Here is a 22861-nt window from a genome sequence, read left to right as displayed (position 1 = left end):
ATGGTCTTGAGACTTCGCACTCCCAGCCATCCCTCAAGGCCCCCTGCTGCAAGTAGCAGCCAGCCTCATGAAGCACTGATGACAGCAGGTTCAATGCTGTTAAAATATGACCCGTGATGGTCAGGTAGCCCCAGGTCAAGTGATGCTCTCCTCAAATAGCCCCTCATAAAAGCTATCTCCTCCAGAAATACAGTGCATTCTGTTCAGCGATACCTTGATTTCTGGAGATAGGAGACAACCCTCTTAGTCATTGACATCATTTGGGAAGCCCTGGAAACAAAATTACCTAAATGAGACTCTGTAATTTCAAGTACTTACCAAGGCCTTGCAACATCAGTCTTTTGGGAGCCTCCACCTGAAGTGGAGGCTGAAGTGATACCGAAGCTGAAACTCCAATACTTTGGCCACCTGATGCAAAGAATTGACTCACTGGAAAAGATTGAAGGCGGGAGGAGAAGGGGATGACAGAGGATGAGATGGTTGGATGGCATCACCGACTCAATGGACATGAGTTTAAACTCCAGGAGTTGGTGATGGACAGAGAGGCCTGGCGTGCTGCAGTCCATGGTGTCTCAAAGAGTCGGACACAACTGAGTGACTGAACTGAACTGAACTGAAGTGAACTTGAAGGGGGGAGGGTCCTCTCGACAGGGGTGCTGGTGCCAATGACAGAACAGTCCCAGAAAAACTTTCCAAAGCTTCAGCCAGTGATCAGGCAGCAATGGGCCCTATTTCTGCTTGTAACTCTCAGCTTCACTCAACTCAAAACCATCCTGAGAAGACTGGCCCTGTGTTGAAAAGAGCACTGCATCGCAAGTCAGGAGCCCCGACTTCCAGCTCCAGTCCTGCCATCCACTTAGTCCCAGGCTTGGGCACATCTCGTCTTCCTGGGCTTCAGTTGTCCTGTCTGTAAAATGAAAGCGTGGATTCAGTGGAGCATAGGGCTGTTAGTTCACGGCTCATCGTTTCAGTCATTGGCCCAGTACTTTTGCCCTTGGCTAGCTAGCTGTCAGCCAAGCTGGACATGACCCTGAGCCTCCTGACTTCTGCTGCTTGCTTCCTCCAGTCCAGTGATTCTCAGACAGGAGTCCCTGGGCCAGAAGCGTCAGCATCACCTGTGGACTTGTCGGAAATACAGATTCTTGGACCCCACCCCAGACCTGTGGGATTGGAGGCCCTGGGGATAGGGCCAGCAATCTTTAACAAGCCTTCCAGCTGATACTGATGCCCATTCAAGTTTGAGAACCATTACTTTAATCCCTGTGCTATTATTCTAAGAAGGTTATCTGTCAGATCCCAAACCACTGTAGGTGCTTGTTAAGGGACCACTGAGAATGGAAAAGGTGCCAGAGTCATGGAGACACATGATTGCTATCATCATTCCCAAAAAAAAAGAAAGAAGAGCTACAAAAAAAAAAAAAAAAAGAAGAAGAAGAACCCCAAAGTGACAGAGATCCTTGACAAAATCCCAAGACATTTACCAAAAACAGGTTTATGCGGAAGAGGTGACCATTTGGAGGCAACTTGTGAAAAATAAGTTGCATCTGACCACTTGTGTTTCTTTTCTCATTTATTACACACACAGTTGTTCCATGAATATTTATTAACCCTCTCCAAAATACCCAGCACAGTGGTGGGCCCTGGAGATTCCACAGAGAATAAGATATGTACCATCCCTCCTTCATGGGACTTAAGTTCTAGTGGTGTGTGCATGCTCAGTCGCTTCAGTCACATCCGACTCTTTGCAACTGCCAGGCTTAGACTGCCAGGCTTCTCTGTCCATGGGATTCTCCAGGCAAGAATACTGGAGTGGGTTGCCATGCCCCACTCTAGGGGATCTTCCTGACCAAGGGATCGAACCCAGGTCTTCTTCGCCTCTAGCACTGCAGGCAGATTCTTTACCACTGAGCCTCCAGAGAAGCCCAAGTTCTAGTGGTAGAAACAGACAAATATGCAAGTTCAGTAAAAAGAATTACAGAGTGTGAATAGATCTATTAAGAAGATAAACAAGGTGCCATGAAGGAGAATGACAGTGCAGGGAGGGTGACCATGTTGGGAGATCAGGAAGGCCTCTCTGGATTGACATGTGAGCTGAGACCCGCATAGTGGGCAAGAGCCCTGGGTGGAGGCACCATCCTGAAAGCTACCTCCCTCTTCCTCACTCTACAGAGAAAACCACTAGATAGAAAATTATTACTACTGATGGGTATGCATCTGTCCTTCAGATGTACTGGGGACAGAAGAATGTTTATAAGTACAGCCTTAGCCCCTTGGCTTTTCAGAGTTTTAATTCTCCGAGACCAGCCATCCTGAATTCTGTGCTCCACCTTGATCCCCCCACCTCTGACCCATTGGCAATACTTTGTTGTTGTTTAGTCACTAAGTTGTGTCGACTCTTTGCAATTCCATGAACTTTAGCCCACCTCGCTCCTCTGTCCATGAGATTTTCCAGGCAAGGACACTGGAGTAGGTTGCTATTTCCTTCTCCAGGGGAACACTCTGATGGAGAAATGGGCTAAACGTCTCTAAATTTGGTCTTCCCCTAGATGACTTGAGAGATCCCCTGCAAAGGCTTGGGAAGGAGAAAAGTATGTTAGGTTCTGCCAAAGGCTGGGCTCACCCTGATCTCTTCCCAGGCCTCAGGAGTGAAATGGCTTGTTAAAAATCCAAGTGGGGTATAATTTCTTTTTTGGAGGATAGGGTTATTAATTTTTGGATATTAATTTTCTTTTAATACCAAATCACTATAATACTGTGTCATTTTTAAGCATTTTAATCTTAATGGATTCCACTCTCTATCTGTTTCCAACTGGAAACAATGAACACGGCTAGTTTTTCTACAATCTCAATAGTTTCCACATTCCCAAGGCCAAGTCTACCTATACTGCCCTTGCCTAAGCCCGTGATAGGTTGGAGAAGAGGAATCAAAAATACCCTTTCCTCCTCCACCTAAGAATTGTGCTGTTTCTCTAGGGCCTATTTTCCAGAAGCAGACCTCTGAGTTCAGCAACAGTCTCTGTGAGGTCAAATGGCAGAGGCATCGAAGGATTGCCTTTTTCCCAATATGGCCAGCAATATTTCACCCGCCTTTGTTCTTTGTTGGCTCCGTAACTGGCAACTGAGAATCCCCCCATCAGACAGCCTTGCAAAAGTTGATCTTTTCCAACTTCAGATTTTTGTTTTAATTATGCAATACTTCAGGCACACAAAAAAGCATAGACTATAATATAATGAAGACCTACGAAACTATTACTCAGTTTAAGAAAAAATTATATGAAAAACACAATTGCAGTACTTCCCTGGTGGCCTAGTGGTTAGGATTCCGGGCTTTCACTGTGGTGACCCAGGTTCAGTTCTGGGTCAGGAAAAATTATGCAAGGCAAATGGCGTAGCCAAAAAATAAATAAATACAATTGAGCTCCCCGATCCTATTCTCTCTTCCCTGTAGAAGCTGGTATCTTGCATTTGGTATTTATCACTCCCACAGGATCTGATTTTAATCCTACATTTAATGTTGAGGATTGTAGACTGAACATTTGTACTGGCTACTTCTTGATTGCCTTTTTCTCCCTACATCTGTTTTGTGACTTCTTGAGATTAAATAGCTTCAGGAACTGGGGCAAATGAGCTTTTAGACTACATTGTCTTCCATTTCCATTTCTATTTCTAAAAGAGTCCACGAGTTTTTAGCCTCAGACTGTTGGGTTAAATTTTGAATCACCCTGAGCTCTCTGCTAGCTGGGTTCCAAACTGCCACTGCTGGGCTGATCAGAGCATGGTGCCAGTCCTGTGAACTCATGGGATCTGTTTACTTTGAGCACTGTTTTGCTGCAGAATGGACCTGGCATCCTGCAGGCTCCATTGATAATGAAATTTCCTGTGAACTCACAGAAGAATACAGGGTTTCCTCCTTAAGCTATAAAAATCTACAAAAATCAACAAATAATTGTTGTTAATATGAGTCAAAATTGAGGTGGAGGGGAGGAAGTAATCTAGCAAGTAGCCATTGAGGTCACTGTAGGGTCCCTAAATAATGACCAGCACATCTCATAACTATGTCTGCTTTGATGAGAAAATTAAATCCAGTGCCTTTTGTTGTCTCATTGTAAGGGCTCTGTGAATTTCAAGTTTGGGGTTCTTTTTGCCAAAGATGGCCAGCTCACAGATGATGACATGTTCAGCAATGGTGAGTGTCTCCCCCTTTTTCTAACAGAAACCGTGCCCCGCCTCATTGCAATTTAGACAATTCCAACTCATCTTACCTGCTGAGTCTTTTAAGCAAAGAAACAACCAGTAGTTTTTATGAAGTTGCAGGGTAAATTTTCAGGGTAAATTTGGCAGGGCACATGTTTGCCCAGTTTCATTCATTTGACAAATATTCATTGGTCACTGAACCTGTGCCAGGCACTGGCATGGGGGATTCAGTGTAACTGGAAAATTACATGGGGATCTGTTATCTCAGGAGCAACAGGGAGATTTTTCTCTGGGATTTTTATGCTTAAGAGAATTAGAAAATGGCCCTCTTTTCCTGTTATTTAGCACTTTTGTATTAAAGACCTGTTCCTTATTAACAGGAGTAGTAATGATGTTATCCTTCTGCATTACTAGATCCTTGAGACTCCAGCCTGGCAGGACTCAGGTTGCTTAGACTGACTCTGTAGTTTTTCCTTTCCTCAGATTCTGGGAACTGTGGGCCTCCTGCACAGTCTCCAGAAGAGGGAATGTCCGTGGAGCCTAGTTAATCTTCAAAGGATTTCAGTACATAGTGAGAAACTAGGACCTTGTGGACACTGCACTTTGTTCACACTTGACCTCTTCTTACAGAAATCGGAAGTGACGCTTTTCAAAAATTTTTAAATCTGCTGGGTGACACCATCACTCTCAAGGGCTGGACGGGCTACCGTGGTGGTCTGGACACCAAAAGTAAGCTTGCCTCCTCCTCCTCCATTCTGCTGTGTTTTGTAGAAGTTTTGTCTGCCACCCTCATCTGAATTTGAATTTATACCCAGGGTGGAGTATGCTGTCTTATAACTGTACAGCATTTCTGGGTTTTTTTCTTGTGCTTGTACTTCTGTCATTTTATCTGCTCTTCACAGCCAGTCCTTGAGGTAAGCCAGGCAGGTGACGTGAGTCTCACAGACCTAAATTTGATAAACTTCAAATCGGGTACCCTGAGCCTCTGGGGGCCTCATCTCTCCACCAGCCCACCCTGAAGTCACTTCACAGATTCTGAATATGGGAAGGTCAGACAGTTTGTGAGAGCTGCCCTGAGAGTACCTTAACTGGTGGATGCTGGGATAAAGTATTCAGCCCCAGTGGTCAGCCCAGCTTCCCACCCCCATCCCCCCTCCCACCCCCAACAAGCTCTGTGTGCCTGTGGTCACTCCTGGAGTCCATAAGCCTCATTTCCCTTTCCTGGGATACTCTGATAGACACCCCTAGGAGTTAGACACTACTTTTATCCCTATTTGCAAGTTTTAAGAAACTGAGGCTCAGAGAAAGGTGAGGTAATGTGTCAGAAGGAACATAGCTAATGAGAACTCCAATCTGAGTCTGCCCAACTCCAAACTCCATGCTATTAGTCACTATACAATGCTGCCAGGGATATAGCTCCTTTTGTTTTATGGACATGATAATTACTTGTATGTCATCTTGTGTTCATTTTGGCCTGGACACCAGCAGTAACTAGAAGGCAAGGAGTTGTGACATGCTGTCCCTTGGGGCTCAGACTTCTCATGATCTCCTCTGCTCTAAGCAAGGCATGAATGAGACAGCAAGAGAGCGTAGAGGGGGATGAAGAGGACCCCACGTGGGCAGTAGCCTTGCCTCAGCTGGAGAGGGATCCGCACTGTTGCCTCCACTCAGGTGGATGATCATAGGATCTTTGGAATGTGCTAACTGTGCTCTATTCCTCTGGCCTGCAAATAAAGACTGTTTCCTTACGGCCTTAGAATTCCCTGTGTCCACTAAATGCATATTGTATTTTGCAGATGACACCACAGGGATTCATTCTGTTTATACCATCTACCAAGGGCATGAGATCATGTTTCATGTTTCCACCATGTTGCCATATTCCAAAGAGAATAAACAGCAGGTACGTGTGAACATGCAAAATACCCAATGGTGACCTCAGTGTGGAGAACGCATTGCTGACTTCATAGAATCAGAGACTGGATGTTCATATACGAGCCGAATTTCAGGACCAGTTTGGGGATGTTGTTTCCAGTCTGCTTGCTTGCAGTCTCACCAAGGCTTAGGAAGAACTACCCTCACTGGTGCTGGCCCCTTCAGGAGATAAAGGCTCAGAAAATCATTCACCTGTGTGTCTGTGTGACCATGTGTGTGTGTGCCTGTGTGTGAGTGTGGTTTTCTAGACCTCTGACAGACTGTTTTGCATATACACATCCTGTGACTTCTCTCCACGTGCCTGTGTCTTGTCAGAATGGTTGCAAGCATTTTTTCAGGTTAATGCAGGAGGTTGACACTGACCATTTCCCCAATGGCCTGTGCCCTGTTGGGGAAAAACTACCTAAGAACATCCATAGCTGGGTATTGTTTTTGCTTTGGCTCCATCCCATCATTCTTTCTGAAGTTATTTCTCCACTGATCTCCAAGCTGGTTTTAGAAAAGGCAGAGGAACCAGAGATTAAATTGCCAACATCTGCTGGATCATCAAAAAAGCAAGAGAGTTCCAGAAAAACATCTATTTCTGCTTTCTTGACTATGCAAAAGCCTTTGACTGTGGGGATCACAATAAACTGTGGAAAATTCTGAAAGAGATGGGAATACCAACCATCTGACTTGTCTCTTGAGAAACCTGTATGCAGGTCAGGAAGCAACAGTTAGAACTGGACATGAAACAACAGACTGGTTCCAATAGGAAAAAGAGTATGTCAAGGCTGTATATTGTCACCCTGCTTATTTAACTTATATGCAGAGTACATCATGAGAAACGTTGGGCTGGAAGAAACACAAGCTGAAATGAAGATTGCCAGGAGAAATATCAATAACCTCAGATATGCAGATGACACCACCCTTATAGCAGAAAGTGAAGAAGAACTGAAGAGCCCCTTGATGAAAGTGAAAATGGAGAGTGAAAAAGTCGGCTTAAAGCTCAACATTCAGAAAACCAAGATCATGGCATCTGGTCCCATCACTTCATGGCAAATAGATGGGAAAACAGTGGAAACAGTGTCAGACTTTATTTTTGGGGGCTCCAAAATCACTGCAGATGGTGATTGCAGCCATGAAATTAAAAGATGCTTACTCCTTGGAAGTAAAGTTATGACCAACCTAGATAGCATATTTAAAAGCAGAGACATTACTTTGCCAATGTCTAGTCAAGGCTATGGTTTTTCCAGTGGTCATGTATGGATGTGAGAGTTGGATGGTGAAGAAAGCTGAGCGCTGAAGAATTGATGCTTTTGAACTGTGGTGTTGGAGAAGACTCTTGAGAGTCCCTTGGACTGCAAGAAGATCCAAGCAGTCCATCCTAAAGGAGATCAGTCCTGGGTGTTCACTGGAAGGACTGATGTTGAAGCTGAAACTCCAATACTTTGGCCACCTCATGCGAAGTGTTGACTCATTGGAAAAGACCCTAATGCTGAGAAGGATTGGGGGCAGGAGGAGAAGGGGATGACAGAGGGTGAGATGGCTGGATGGCATCACCGACTCTATGGACATGGGTTTGGGTAGACTCCAGGAGTTGGTGATGGACAGGGAGGCCTGGTGTGCTGCGATTCATGGGGTCACAAAGAGTCGGACACGACTGAGCGACTGAACTGAACTGAACTGAACCTAAGAACACTCTTTACCCGCTACAGAGATTAGCCATTTCCAAGAGAAAACTTGCCCATTTGATGAAATCTAGATATGACAAAGATACATGCTGCTGTTTTTTAAGGATTTGGGGGATTCCATTTACCTTTGTATTAGATTCTTATCCCTTTTTTACATGTTGACGGCATCTGTGTAAGTAAATATCACAAACATGAATAGACAGTTGTTCAGCAAAGATTTGCGAGAAATGTGAACCTAAAGACAGTATGTGAGGGCTAAAAGGGCTTTTTTCTAAACACTTATAATCCTTATTTCAATAAGACTCCAGTAGGAGAAAGACACAAAGCAGATTGTTGGGCTAAAAAGTGATGTTATGCTCATGGGACATAACGATACTTTGGGGACATGCAGGTGGTGGGCTCAGGAAGAGCTAGTTCTGTTTGATGGTTTGGGGCATGGAATAAGGAGCTGGTGGGTTGTCTTACAGGCAATGGAGACCCTCTGAAGATTTTAAGTTTGCTGTGATTTTAAAGGCTAACTGGTAAGGGACAGGCATAAGCAGGAAGTGCCTCAGCCCAGTAAGTTTGCTTAAGTGTCTAAGAGTTCCTTTCTGAAAGCTTCTTCCCTTGTGTGGCTGAGGTGACCTATATTATCACTACCAGGCTCCACCTCTTAGGAGCTGAAGCTCTTAGGATCCTGGGTTCACATGGAGAAGAGAGACGAAGCTGACCCTCCCACTCAAAATGAATTATGTTGACCTCTTATATTCCAACAATGATAGGGAAAAAATTCCACTGAAATACTTCATAACCCTCCTCCTCCCCCAACCCTGGCCTTTTCAGTCCCTGTACATTCACCAAAATTGCCGGTGTCCTGTGACAAATGACGGCATTAGCCGGAGACAGGAGGAATGAATGTGGCAGTTCAACCTTTGCCCAACTCCAGACTTTAACCTCATCTTTTTGAAGGGGCTGTTAGCATATTAAAAGAAAACAGGCTCACCAGGAGCACTGAAATGTTCCCAGATGGACTCTGGTGTTCTCAAAGTCTTGGCTGGATCTGTGGGTAGCACTTGGGCCTTCCACTTGTGCAGCATCAGTAGATGTGAAGAAAATCACAACTATGAAACTTGTCTCTATTACCAGCAAGATAAAGCAGAGGGGAGGAGAGCCAAAGAAGTGCAGAATGACAGTGAACCTTCTCGGTGCAGAGAAGGACCAGTAACCACAAGCCTCTCTCTGTACCTGCCATGGTCTCTTAGGGGCCTAAGGTAATGGTCAGAAAATCTTGGTGGCTCATAAAATCTTGGTGGCTCTTTGATCTCCTAATATCTAAAACACTAGTGGAACAGTCTGAGCCACATCCCAAACCTGATGTAAAGAAACAAACTTTCGCAAAGATTTGGTAGATTTTGGTTTTACAGTAACTCCTTCATCTCTCTCCTCTATCACCGAAGTAAACCACAGTGGGGACAAGGGAGAGGGTGTTGATATTTATCTTTCTGGGACTTATCTTCTCTCTAACATCTGTGATGTCTTCGCCCCTAACACCCAGTCTCCCAGCGCTCCAGAACCCAACAGCAGCTTTCAGGACCAGAGGAAAGCACAGGCTCTGTGTCAGCCCTGGGCCCAGCCCCAGCTCTGCCTCAAGGTGGCTCTGAGATCCTGGACTCGGTGTGTGTGGTGACAGCCCCAGGGCTCAGTTCTCAGCTCCTTTCTCTTCTCTTTCTACACTCACACACCCATTCATATCTCATCCTGCGGGAGACACCCAAACTTACATCCTCAGCCAGCCCTAGGGAGATCTCCAGACCAAATATGCAGCCTTCTTGACCCCTCCCCTGGGCTCAGCATCTCACACCCAGTCTGTCCAAAGCTGAATTCCCTACTCTCCTCTAGACCTCTTCCTCCCGAAGTCTTTCTTATCTCTGATGATAGCTCTTCTGCTCTTCCAGTGTCTGGGGTAAAATGACCTTAGAATCATTCTTGATTCCTGTCTCTCCCTCTCATCCCATATTCAGTTTGTTAGGAAGTCCTGTGGGCTCGACCTTCAGGTGACACCTGAGCTTTTGTCACACTTCGGTTGCCACGCTGAATAAATTCCTCTCCAGCCTCCCTGGTGCCTTAACAGAGTGTTTCTCAATCCACAGGCCAAAGCGATCCTTAAAAATACACGTCAGCCTCTTCCCAGACCCCTAGTGGCTTCTGCTTCAGAGTCAAAGCCAGATCCTTAGAGTGGCTGAAGGCCCCGAGTGACCTCCGTTCCTCTCTGGTCCCCTCACCCACTGCTCTCCTGGTTTCTTCCCTTCCAGTCACATTGTCTTCCTTTCCTGTCCTGAGTCACCAGATACTCCTCCATGTCATGGCTTTAAGTTGCCCTTCCTTCTGCCTAGAATTCTCTTCTACCTGGTATCCTCTGGCTGACTCAATCACTCACCACCCTCAGATCTACCCAAATGCCAGATGTTAAAATGACCCCATGACTAAATTAAAGCCACAACCCACACAACCCCAGCGCCCCCAGGCCTCTGCACGGCTCCCGTTCCTCCATGACACACACTGTCACCTAACATTACGCATATTATTTAGAACACTTGTTTATGTTTACTGTGTAATTTCTGTGCCCACTGCTAGAGTGTATGCCCCATGAAGGCAGGAATTTTGTCTGCTTTGTTCCTGGTATAGTTCAGTTCAGTTCAGTTCAGTCGCTCAGTCGTGTCCGACTCTTTGCCACCCCATGAATTGCAGCACGCCAGGCCTCTCTGTCCATCACCAACTCCCGGAGTCTACCCAAACCCATGTTCATCGAGTCGGTGATGCCATCCAACCATCTCATCCTCTGTCGTCCCCTTCTCCTCCCACCCCCAATCCTACCCAGCATCAGGGTCTTTTCCAATGAGTCAACCCTTCGCATGAGGTGGCCAAAGTATTGGAGTTTCAGCTTCGACATCAGACCTTCCAATGAATACCCAGGATTGATCTCTTTTAGGATGGATTGATTGGATCTCCTTGCAGTCCAAGGGACTCTCAAGAGTCTTCTCCAACACCACAGCTCAAAAGCATCAATTCTGCGGCACTCAGCTTTCTTCACCGTCCAACTCTCACATCCATACATGACCACTGGAAAAACCATAGCCTTGACTAGACGGACTTTTGTTGGCAAAGTAATGTCTCTGCTTTTAAATATGCTATCTAGGTTGGCCATAACCTTCCTTCCAAGGAGTAAGCGTCTCTTAATTTCATGGCTGCAGTCACCATCAGCAGTGATTCTGGAGCCCAAAAAAATAAAGTCTGACACTGTTTCCACTGTTTCCCCATCTATTTCCCATGGAGTGATGGGACCAGATGCCATGATCTTAGTTTTCTGAACGTTGAGCTTTAAGCCAACTTTTTCACTCTCCTCCTTCACCTTCATCAAGAGGCCATAGAGCAGGAGCTAAATACTTGTAAAAATATATATAAAAGCTTTATTGAGACATATTTCATATACCATTCACTTTACCCACTTAAGTATATTCACATGGTTATTCAACTATCACCACAGTCAATTTTAGAATATTTCATTACCCTGAAGAGAAATCTCTCACGGCTTTGCCATCACTCCCCACTCCCCAACCCCGCCTAGCCTCTGGTAACTAGCAACCTGCTTTCTCTTTCGATTTGCCTATTGACACTTTGTATAAATGGAATCACATCATATGTGGTCTTTTGTAACTAGCTTCTTGCACTTGGCATGTTTTCAAGGTTTGTCCATGTTGTAGCTTGTATCTGTATTTCATCCCTTTTTATTGCAGAATAATTTCCTATTTTATAGATACATTTTGTTTATCCATTCATCAATTGATGAATCAGCAATTACTTATTTTCATTTTAACATAAAATTTACAATTTTAACCACTTTTGAATTTACACTTCAGTGGCATTAATTACAGAGAAGGCAATGGCAACCCACTCCAGTACTCTTGCCTGGAGAATCCCATGGACGGAGGAGCCTGGTGGGCTGCAGTCCATGGGGTTGCTGGGTGTCGGACACGACTGAGCGACTTCACTTTCACTTTTCACTTTCATGCATTGGAGAAGGAAATGGCAACCCACTCCAGTGTTCTTGCCTGGAGAATCCCAGGGACGGGGGAGCCTGGTGGGCTGCTGTCTATGGGGTCACACAGAGTCAGACACGACTGAAGTGACTTAGCAGCAGCAGCAGGCATTACATTAAGTGCATTATTGTGCAATCATCACCACAGTCCATCTCCAGAACTTTATCATCTTCCCAAAATGAAAGCCTGTACCCATTAATCAATAAATCCACATTTCTCCCTCCCACAGTTCCTGGCAATCACCCCACTCCTCTCTATCTTTATGAACTTGATCATTCTAGGAATCTCAAGTAAGTGGAATCATACATTTTTCCTTTCCATCTGGCTTATTTCACTATCACAATGTCCTCAGGTTCATCCATATTATACTGTGTGTCAGAATTTCCTTCCTTTTTAAGGCTGAGTAGTAGTCCACATTTTTATACCACATTTTCTTTATCCATTCATCCATTGGTAGATGCTTGAGTCATTTCTACCTTTCAGCTATTATCAATACAGCTGCTAAGAGCATTGGTGTACAAATATTTGTCTGAGTCTCTGCTTTCAATTTTGGGAGTATATACCCAAAAGTGGAACTGCTGGGTCATATGGTAGTTCTGTGTTTAATTTTTTGAACATTTTTCCCAGCAGTGGCTCTGTTTTACATTCCCACCAGCAATGCATGAGTTCCAATTTCTTCACATTTGTAACAACACTTGTTATTTGAGTTATAAAATAGCTATTCTGATGGATGTGAGGTGGTATCTCATTGTGCTTTTGATTTGCATTTCTCTAATTATTAGTGATATTGAGCATCTTTTGTGTTTATTATCCATCTGTGTATTTTCTTTAAAGTATTGTGTATTCAAGCCCTGTGCTTATATTTTAATCACATTATTTGGGGTTTTTTGTTATTGTGTTGTAGGAGCTCTTTATATATGACTGGATATATGACTTGTAAATATTTCTACCATTCTTTGGGCTGCCTTTTTACTTTGTTGATAGTATCCTTTAATGTAAACTGCAGTTTTAAATTTTAATATAGTCAGATTTATGTATTTTTTCTTTCATTGGCTATGCCTTTAGTGTCATATCTAAGAAGTAATTGCCAAAAATCTTTTTGAATTGAATTGAGCTGAAATTATCAGGGCATCTCTAAGCCTTAGTTTTTTCACTTGCAAAATGAGAATAGTATCTAATATGAGTCAGATAGAGATCCTGTTCTCAGGAGCTTACAATGTAGAATAGGGGACACACGAGGGACCCACGGAGAAAAGTGAATCATTCTCTTTGGCCAGTTATGCAAAGGTCTTGGACAGGGCTTGACAAACTATGGCCCGTGGACCAGATCCAGCAGACTGCTTGTTTTGTTAAATAAAGTGTTATTGGAAAACAATCTTGCCCATTGATTTATGAATTGTCTACAGCTGCTTTTGTGCCACAACATCAGAGCTGCATGGTTGTAAATAGTATGATCTGCAAACCCTAAAATACTTACTGTCTGGACCTTCATTGTTGTTCAGTTGCTCAGTTCAGTTCAGTTCAGTTGCTCACTTATGTCCGACTCTTTGAGACCCCATGGACTGCAGCATGCCAGGCTTCCCTGTCCATCGCCACCTCCCAGAGTTTACTCAAACTCATGTCCATTGAGTCAGTGGTGCCATCCAACCATCTTATCCTCTTTCATCCCCTTTTCCTCCTGCTTTCAATCTTTCCCAGCATCAGGGTCTTTTCAAATGAGTCAGTTCTTCGCATCAAGTGGCCAAAGTATTGGAGTTTCAGCTTCAACATCAGTCCTTTCAATGAATATTCAGGACTGATCTCCTCTAGGATGGACTGGTTGGATCTCTTTGCAGTCCAAGGGACTCTCAAGAGTCTTCTCCAACACCACAGTTCAAAAGCATCAAGTCGCTCAGTCATGTCCAACTCTTAGTGACCCCATGAATTGCAGCACACCAGGCTTCCCTGTCCTTCACATCTCCTGGAGCTTGCTCAAACTCATGTCCATTGAGTCAGTGATGCCATCCAACCATCTCTTCTTCTGTCACTCCCTTATCCTCCTGTCCTCAATCTTTCCCAGCATCAGGGTCTTTTCCAACGAGTCGGCTCTTCGCATAAGCTGGCCAAAGTATTGGAGCTTCAGCATCAGTCCTTCCAATGGATATTCAGGGTTGATTTCCTTTAGGATTGACTGGTTTGATCTCCTTGCAGTACAAGGGACTGTCAAGAGTCTGGACCTTCACAGAAAAGATTTACTGACATATATGCAATGGAATATTACTCAGCCATAATAAGGAACGCATTTGAGACAGTTCTAATGAGGTGGATGAACCTAGAATCTATTATACAGAGTGAAGTAAGTCAGAAAGAGAAAGATATATACCGTATTCTAACGTATGTATACAGAATCTATAAAAGTGGTACTGAAGAATTTATTTACAGGGCAGCAATGGAGAAACAGACATAAAGAATAGACTTATGGACAAGGGGAGAGGGGAGGAGAGACTGAGATGTATGGAAAGAGTAACATGGAAACTTACATTACCATATGTAAAATAGATAGCCAACGGGAATTTGCTCTATGTCTCAGGAAACTCAAACAGGGGCTCTGTAGCAACCTAGAGGAGTGGGATGGGGAGGGAGGTGGGAGGGAGGTTCAAAAGGGAGGGGATACATGTATACCTATGGCTGATTCATGTTGAGGTTTGACAGAAAACAGCACAGTTCTATAAAGCAATTATCCTTCAGTTAAAAAATAAATTAATTAAAAAAAAAGATTTACTGGCCCTAGGTCTAGAAGATCATTTTGGAAAGGTCAGCTGGGGTCAGATTAGATAGGGCCACTGTTCTCACCAAGTATATGCTTCAGAACTAGTGAAAGCATTCATTTATATTTTTAAATATGCATATTTGAGCCTGTCCCCAGGGAATTCTGATGTAATGCCTCTGGGCTGGGGGCCTTGAACTCCAGGCTAAGGAGATGAAGCAGAAGTGAAGGTGAACCTGATCAGAGCAGTAAAGTGGGAGAGAATGGAGGCAAGGAGACTGTTAGGAGGTTCCTGGGGGAGGGTAGTGAAGATTAAATGCAGGCCTGAGTTGGAAGAAGAGTGGAGGAGACTCCCAGATGAGCCAGGAGATGGGCTGGAGAAGTTTGGGAGGCAAGGAGTCAAAGATACTGAAGCTCAGGGCTCTGTGAGCATTGGAGTTTGTTTTGCTGCGTTAGTGCATTAACTCTGGGAATGTGCCGTGTGTGAGCGGCCTTCTCAGTGATGCTGTTCATTTGCATCCAGGTGGAAAGGAAGCGCCACATTGGAAACGACATCGTCACCATAGTGTTCCAGGAAGGGGAGGAACCTTCTCCTGCCTTCAAGCCTTCCATGATCCGCTCTCACTTCACACGTATCCTGGGCCTGTGTGAATCCTCCCAAGGGTTAGCCTCGCTGGACCTAAAATGACCCTCAAGCCTAATGTTACGGTGGACTAGCACGTGCTGATGGTTTTGGTTGCTAAATCCTAAGAGCCACTCTCTCTATCCACGCGGTGATGGATGGGCTTATTTATTCTCAGAGAATTCTTCACTTCAGAACTGTCTTCCCTTTCCTCAAGTGTCTATGAAATGAGGGGAACTTCCTACCCTCCACTGATAATAAGGGAATTAGAAGAATTATAGGTAGTGAATCCTCTGAGAAATTTGCTTTAGGTATAAAAAAACTTGCAAGCTAAGATAAAAAGCCAAAATAATGTGTCTTTGTTGATTCTAAGTCCTGGGAATGGCTACTGCATTACCATCTCTTGACATTTGAGAAGTGATAGAATTAATCCTATTTTTATTTGCTTTCCCTCCACTTCCTCTCATCCCTCTTTAGCTCACATTGCTGCCAAAGACCTTCTGCAGTTCTCGGTAATGCCCAAGCTCAGTGCACTCAGACAGGCCTGGGGCATGAGCCAGCCCGGCACATCCCCAACCATGGCCCCATTGTCCTGGGCCACTGGCCATGACAGTGAGACCCAGCTGTCATGCTGCCCATAATAAGTCAAAGGCAAGTAGTAGTACCTACAGGTTTCCCATAATAAGTAAAAGACAACTAACAGGCGTTTTTCAGAATAAATTCTGGTCTACTTATTCATGTTCCCCGGAGACCCCATTAAAGATGTTGGGAGCTAGGACCGTTGTGACTCATGACATCTGCAAGTAGATTGCTCTGCATCCTCTAGCTTGTTTGCTTATGTCCTAACATTATAGAATGTACGTTTTTCTTTAAATTATTTATTTGGGGGCTTCCCAGGTGGCTCAGTGATAAAGAATCCACCTGTCAATACAGGAGCTGGAGGAGACACAGGTTTGATCCCTGGGTCAGGAAGATCCCTTGGAGGAGGAACTGGCAACCCTCTCCAGTATTCTTGCCAAGATAATCCCATAGACAGAGGTGCCTGGTGGGCTACAGTCCATGAGATCGCAGAGTCAGACATGACAGAAGCAACTGAGCACATTTATGTATTTGGCTGCACTGGGTCTTAGTTGTTGAACTCGAGATCTTTGATCCTTGTTGTACAGGACCTAGTTCCCTGACCAAGGATTGAACCCAGGCCCCTTGCATTGCAAGCACAGAGTTTCAGCCACTGGACCACCAGGGAAGTCCCAGTATGTAACTTTTTAAAAGCTGAAAATTGCCATGAGGGCAGGGAATAAAACAGGTATGACATACACATTAATAATAAGTGATATCTTATTCTGGTCACTGGGATGGAGGACTAATATTTCCCCCTTCCTGCAGTGGTTCTTCTTACAGAACAGAAAGAAAATTCCAGGAGGGAGAGGGAGGTGACTCAGAGTAACAGAGAGATCATCATTATTTTTAGAATTTCCTTTCATTAGGAGTTTTAGATTTGGGACTGGGCTCGTTTGTTTCTCCAAAGGGACAAATCTAAGAGCGGGAGCACTCTGAGGGATTGAAGAGGATGGTATTTCAACCCTAGCCAAGAGAAGCTAGGGCTGGGAGATGCGGAGGGAGGAGGAGGAATGGGAGAAGAAAAAAAGCTGCTGGAGGTGGTACTATTTTAGATTCAACGTGCCCAACACGAGCAAAGTAGATTCTGCCTAGAGACTGCCACCAGCTACACTGGTTTGTTTGGGTTTGTTTTGTCTACTAAAAGCCAGAAGGAGAGAGAGGGAAAGTATACAGTGGAAACATTTAAACTGGTTTTCCTTTCAAAATGTATGAGATGAAATATCTGGCTAATTTCACTGGGGATCTTGTATATATTTCCAGGCAAGGGAACTGATCTTTTTGCTCTGGTTTTGCTTTGTCGTAGTGGTTTCATAGCGTTATTTATATTGCTTTTCTGACAGATTTGGAGGTGAAGCCCTTTCCCAAAAGGACGAGCATGCAGAGGTCAAACCTGTCTCTCCCAGCTGTCTCTTTTATAGAAGGCGAGGTTCCATCTCAGCCTAAGGGTGACAGGTGCCCTGACCCCAGGAGAGCAGGTCCAAGATGATCCTGTACCTGGGGTTTACCAAACACAAGCTTTTGACTGTGCGCATCGGGTCCTTAATTGATTTCCTTAACCATCACCACAGATATTTTTGCCTTAGTGAGGTATGATCAGCAAAAGGACAATTACAGGTTGGTAACAACTTTATCTTGATGGCTTGTTCTAATCCTCGTGTTTACATGTTAATTTGGCATTCATTTTATGAGATTCTTGATTTATTACCTATTTCTTGATTGACTTAAAAGACTGTGTCTTCAGGAAAAGCTTGTTTCATATAGTGTTTTGTTTTGATTTGGGTTTTTTTATTTGGCTGCACTGGGTCTTATTTGCAGCACTCAGGATCTTTAGTTGCAGCATGTGGGATCTAGCGCCCTGACCAGGGATCGAACCTGGGCCCCCTGCACTGGGAGCGTGGAGTCTTAGCTGCGGATCACCAGGGAAGACCCCTGTTTCATATAGTGTTGCTCTGTGCAGTAGACCTGAGGGTCAGGGCTAGCTTGGAATGTGATTGTGCTCCACAGAGGGCACAAATGTGGTATGTTTGATCTTGCCCAGAGCACCCTCCTTCCCAGGCTACATCCTTGCCTGTTTATCCTTTTGTTCTCAAAAATTAATCTGTTAAAAGGTATCATGATGTTGTGAAAAGAGGATGAACTGTGAGGCAAATAGACCTGGGTTGGAATCCCAGCTCTGTCACTTACTAACTTTGAAGCTTTAGGGGAAAAGTGTTTATCTTCTTGGAGCCTCAGGCCTCGTCTGTGGAAGGAAGGTAGCGGTTCTACTTCGGCAGGCTGCCGAGAAGCAGCTGACGCTCTGTCTTCAAACACCAAGTATGCTACCTGCCGTGCAGTCGGTGCAAGTGGTGGTCTTTGCTGTCACTACTGCGGTGGGTGACCTGGCCCACCGCTTGGTGGATTGGACCGTGAAGGATCCAGGAAGGCCTGATCTTTGCCCTAAAGCAGATAGGATTGCTGCGTGGTGGCTGAGGTTCTGGAAGCACAGAGAATGCCTTCCTCCTCTGGAAGTATTCCTAACACATCACATAGGCAACTGGAGAAATTTAAGATCCAGATGTTGATGATCTTTTAAGAAAAACCAACTAACTCTACAATATTCTCTACACAGGCTGAAAATATTTTCAGAGGAAAGCGTACCACTCTTTGGCCCACCCTTGCCATCCCCACCGGTATTTACAGACCACCAGGAATTCAGGGACTTTTTGCTAGTGAAATGTAAGTTTCTATTTTGAAATGTTTTTGTACCTTGTTCTACATCAAAATACATTTCTTCTCATTCTACAAGACACCATAAAGAAGATATCATTGTTTAAGCATTGATTGCATTCCATGTTCTATTAATTTTTCATGAGAAGCTTATTTAGTTTTCTGATGGTGTTTTGGAGGTCTCTCCTGGGTTCTCATCTATACCTACCATCCTAGCCACCAAATAACTAATATTTATTCAGTTCAATAGGCCTAGCTCTGCGCTCTTTTATACGTGTTGTATCACTTACGTTCTTACAACCCCATAAGGAAATATGGTTATATTCATTTTACATAATAGAAAATTGAGGCCCAAAGATATAAATAATTTGCTTAAGGATGCACAGATAGCAGCACAGCTGGGATTCAAACCGATAACTGTCTCGACCTCAAGCTCCTAACCCTACTGCACACTTTCTATTCTGTGCTCTAATGTGTAACTGGTCATTCCCCTTTATTGACTCTCAGTGTCTGTAGTCCACTAAACTGCCAGCTTTTTCTTCCAGAAGAAACTTTCATTGGGCTAAGAATTCCAGTACTCTGCTTGGGCAGTGGTGGTATTATTTTTTCTAACAAAATGCAGCAAATATATATTTAATCCCATTGAATGGCATCCTATGGTTTGGCTCATGTGTTGGATGGATGGATGGGTGGTGGGTAGGTGGATTAATGGATGGAGGGATGAGTGGATGGGTGAGTAGGTGGGTGGAATGATGGATGAGGGCAGGTTTGGGTGCATGTTAGGTCTTCAAGTAATTAGTTATACCGTCTGCTCAGGAATCTTGTAATCCAACAGGAAAGGCAAGATAGATATACCTATGGACTGTGAGTTTGTACTGAGAAATTTAGCGAGTTTTTAAGGATTCTTCCATTAAAGAAGGGTAATAACATCATTAGGAAATGGGTGGCATTTACTGCAACAGGAAAGGCAAGATAGATATACCTATGGACTGTGAGTTTGTACTGAGAAATTTAGCGAGTTTTTAAGGATTCTTCCATTAAAGAAGGGTAATAACATCATTAGGAAATGGGTGGCATTTACTGTGAGAAGTTTCCTTGAGAAGGACATTCTTCAATAACCTAACATTTGTAATTCCCTTTATAACTTGATTTATTTTAGTAATTAACGGTGAAAAGGCCACTTTGGAAACCCCAACATTCGCCCAGAAACGTCGACGAACTCTGGATATGTTGATTCGATCTTTATACCAGGATTTGATGCCAGATTTGCACAAGGTAGCCCTGAGTCCGTGGTCTTCTTTCCTTCCCATGGGGTCTGAATTGAGAACACAAGTCCTTGTGATGAGTCCTGGTTAGAAGAGTGTAGCGTCTCTTGATCCTTGCTGTCAACACTGGACTGTGGCCGCCAGGTGCTGGGGTTCTCTCATGGATACCATGGGAAGAGGGGATGTTGAATGTCCATATACAGGAGTGTGATTTTCATAAACAAGCTTGTGGAAGTCGCCATGCAGGCTGGAGCACGAGTGTCAGTCAACAGTCCCTGGAGCAGTGGAGTGCTTTGAGGTGGCTGACCTTGGGGGTACCGCTCAGTGTTACCTGTGCCATGGAACTCATGGACAGGCAAAGTAGGGATCTGGGAGAGAGACTACGCTCTCTTAAGGTTTTCTGAAGATTTACTGGCGAGTACCATATTTAGGCACTGAAATATGCCTGTGCATTTACCGAAAATCCACTTTGCGCCAGACACTTCCTAGGCTGAAGGTGTATCCACACTGATGAGACCCAGCACCTCTCATAAGGAGTCCAGCACCTCGAGGGCCCCACACTCTTTGGAGGCCTCCAGACTCAGTGCAAGATCGCCGTGTGTCAGGGTGGCTAACAAGTGTTAATGCAGAATGAAATCATTGTTGTTTAGAAGCATTTCTCGCATTTAACAAAGAACACAGAACAAGTGCGGACACTCCCCTAGAATCAGTGCAGCCACAAACTCCAGCAACAGGAGTTGCCACTGAATGTGAACATAAATGCAGTGTCCGGTCTCAGGTGCCCCCCACCCCCACCCCGGGGAGGCGAAGAACATCAGAACAAACTGGTGCTCGTGTGGTCCTTTCCCTTCAGCACAGTGACCACCACCGTTTTATAGGTGCCTTTGATTTCCAGCTGGTCTCTACACCCAGCTACTTACAGGGCTTGGGCCAGACCAACCCCAGGGCCCTAAATAGCCAGCCATAATTGGCAATCTGCCCATTTCCTTATTTCCTTAAAGTCAAGGAAGGATAAAGAGAGAGTTATTGTTGTTCAGTCTCTAAGTCATGTCCCACTCTCTGCAACCCCATGGACGGCAGCATGCCAGGCTCTTCTGTCCTTCATTATCTCCTGGAGTTTGCTCAAACTCATGTCCGTTGAGTCGGTGATGCCATGCAACCATCTCATCCTCTGTCTCCCCCTTCTCCTCCTGCCCTCAATCTTTCCCAGCATCAGGGGCTTTTTCAATGAGTTGGTTTTTCAAATCAGGTGGCCAAAGTACTGGAGTTTCAGCATCAGTCCTTCCAATGAAGAAAGGGTACCAAGAGGAGTATATGATGTCTTTGCAGGTCTCAGCTGAAGCATCACTGCCTTAACAGGCCTTCCTCAGCCCCCAGCTGAGACCAAGTGCCCCTGTTAAATGCCTCCTGATGCTCTATGTACCTCCCCTTCATAGAAATTATCCATGTGCCAGTCGTGTAGACAGTTACTTAATCTATCTTCCCCGTAGACTCTGCTCCATGAGGACAGAGATTGTGTCCACTGCATTGCCCAGATCCAGCAGAGCATAGGTGTTCAGCCACTACGTGCTAACTGCAAGCATGCACCCAGTTCTCTAACTGCTGTCTGGAAGAAAACTGACATTTACTGAGTGTGTGCTCAAGCACCTCCCATGCACTTAACTCCCTTAGTCCTTGTAACACACCTCGGAGACAGGTATTAGCCACACAAAGACACTGAGACTCAGAAATTAAGTTCCTTGCCCAAAATTACCCAGAAGGCCACAGAGTTGACAAGTCTGAGGGCCCCATTCGCATGGAATTGAGTGTGTCGTGTTCCGGGGGTACCCTCTCTGAGAACAGCATCCTTGGAGCTGTGCAGCGTAGTGGCCGAGCACCCTGGGAGGTGGTTAGTAAGTGGAGCTGCTGGTTTGCTTGCTTTCTGAGCCCCTGCTCTCAGCCCTTCCAGGGGCTGGCTCTCCCCCTGTTGGCTCCTTAATCCCTCGCGGCTCACACAGACCTGGGCGGACACTTGAGCGGTGCTCCGTAGATGCTTATTGAGCGAATGAATAGAAGCGGCAGAAATAGGACTATTTGGACAAATAGGTTTGTGGAGTAAGAGAAGGCAAAGATGAGATTTGATAACCATCTTTGGAATTCATAACTTGTCTTTCTTTTTCAGAACATGCTTAATAGACGATCTTTCAGTGACGTCTTACCGGAATCACCCAAGTCAGCGAGGAAGAAGGAGGAGGCCCGCCAGGCAGAGTTTGTTAGAATAGGACAGGTGGGTTTTCTTCTGACACCTGTTGTGCAAGACACAGAGTTGTGAGTCCATCCAAACCAGATGGCCCTTCTGCAAAGAATGTTATCTTTGCACACTCCTGCGGGAGCTCTGTCACTTCTCTTAGGATCATTGTGGAACCATACGGGAGATTTTTTTTTTTAATTTTATTGAAGTATAATTGATTTTCAATGTGTTAATTTCTGCCGTACAGCAAAGCGATTCAGTTATACATATTTATGTTCTTTTCCATTCTGGTTCATCACAGGATATTGAATATAGTTCCCTGTGCTGTACAGTAGGACCTTGTTGTTTATATGAGGAAGGTGATACTGGCTGGGAGCAAGAGGCCACAGGGCTCAGTCCCTGCTCCCTCTTGTCAAGGGATCACATACCATTTGCTTGACTCCTGGGGATTTTCTGAAGAGTAGGGAGCCAATTTAGGGAAAGCACCTTGAACTGCCCCCTGGCAGGAGTCAGCACAGAGGGGGCTGTCCTCGTAGGAGACCCTGATTTCCCCCCTACTGCTTGGGAGCAGTCATCACAGGGAGGTGGCTACCAGACATCACCTTATTCCAGGTTTTGGAGGAAGCCACTCTCTCTCTGCCTGGCTCCTCCATGACATTAGTGTTTCTCGGTTCTGGAGGTGACACAGCCTTCTGCCTTGGTCTCATGTCACAAGAGGGAGGAGGAGAGCTGTCTGCTGCAGACAAGATTCTGACCTGAAAGTGGAAGCTAATCAGCAAGGCAATCACGAAAGCTT

At 44.9% G+C, this 22861-nt stretch overlaps 1 protein-coding gene across 10 annotated transcripts in view; it reads left to right on the top strand.

Moving 5' to 3' along the window:
* Positions 1–22861, top strand: part of GARNL3 (GTPase activating Rap/RanGAP domain like 3) — a 162648-nt gene that overhangs the window by 105063 nt on the left and 34724 nt on the right. For 5 of the 10 annotated variants that reach the window (XM_081587143.1, XM_081587138.1, XM_081587145.1 and 2 more), the window contains exons 9-16: positions 4087–4186; positions 4825–4923; positions 5991–6094; positions 15145–15253; positions 17433–17478; positions 18473–18579; positions 19730–19845; positions 21997–22101. In XM_081587143.1, coding sequence (XP_081443269.1) covers positions 4087–4186; positions 4825–4923; positions 5991–6094; positions 15145–15253; positions 17433–17478; positions 18473–18579; positions 19730–19845; positions 21997–22101 — 786 coding nt within the window. The remainder of the gene's footprint in view (positions 1–4086; positions 4187–4824; positions 4924–5990; positions 6095–15144; positions 15254–17432; positions 17479–18472; positions 18580–19729; positions 19846–21996; positions 22102–22861) is intronic. The other 5 variants (XM_081587139.1, XM_081587137.1, XM_081587141.1 and 2 more) reach the window with 1 other exon arrangement.

The sequence above is a fragment of the Giraffa tippelskirchi genome, chromosome 4 (genome assembly GCF_054371585.1).
Source record: "Giraffa tippelskirchi isolate mGirTip1 chromosome 4, T2T-mGirTip1v1.2.pri, whole genome shotgun sequence".
Classification (NCBI taxonomy): Eukaryota; Metazoa; Chordata; class Mammalia; order Artiodactyla; family Giraffidae; genus Giraffa; species Giraffa tippelskirchi.
The sequence above is the reverse complement of the archived record's forward strand: the minus strand, read 5'-3'. Positions and strand labels throughout refer to the sequence as shown.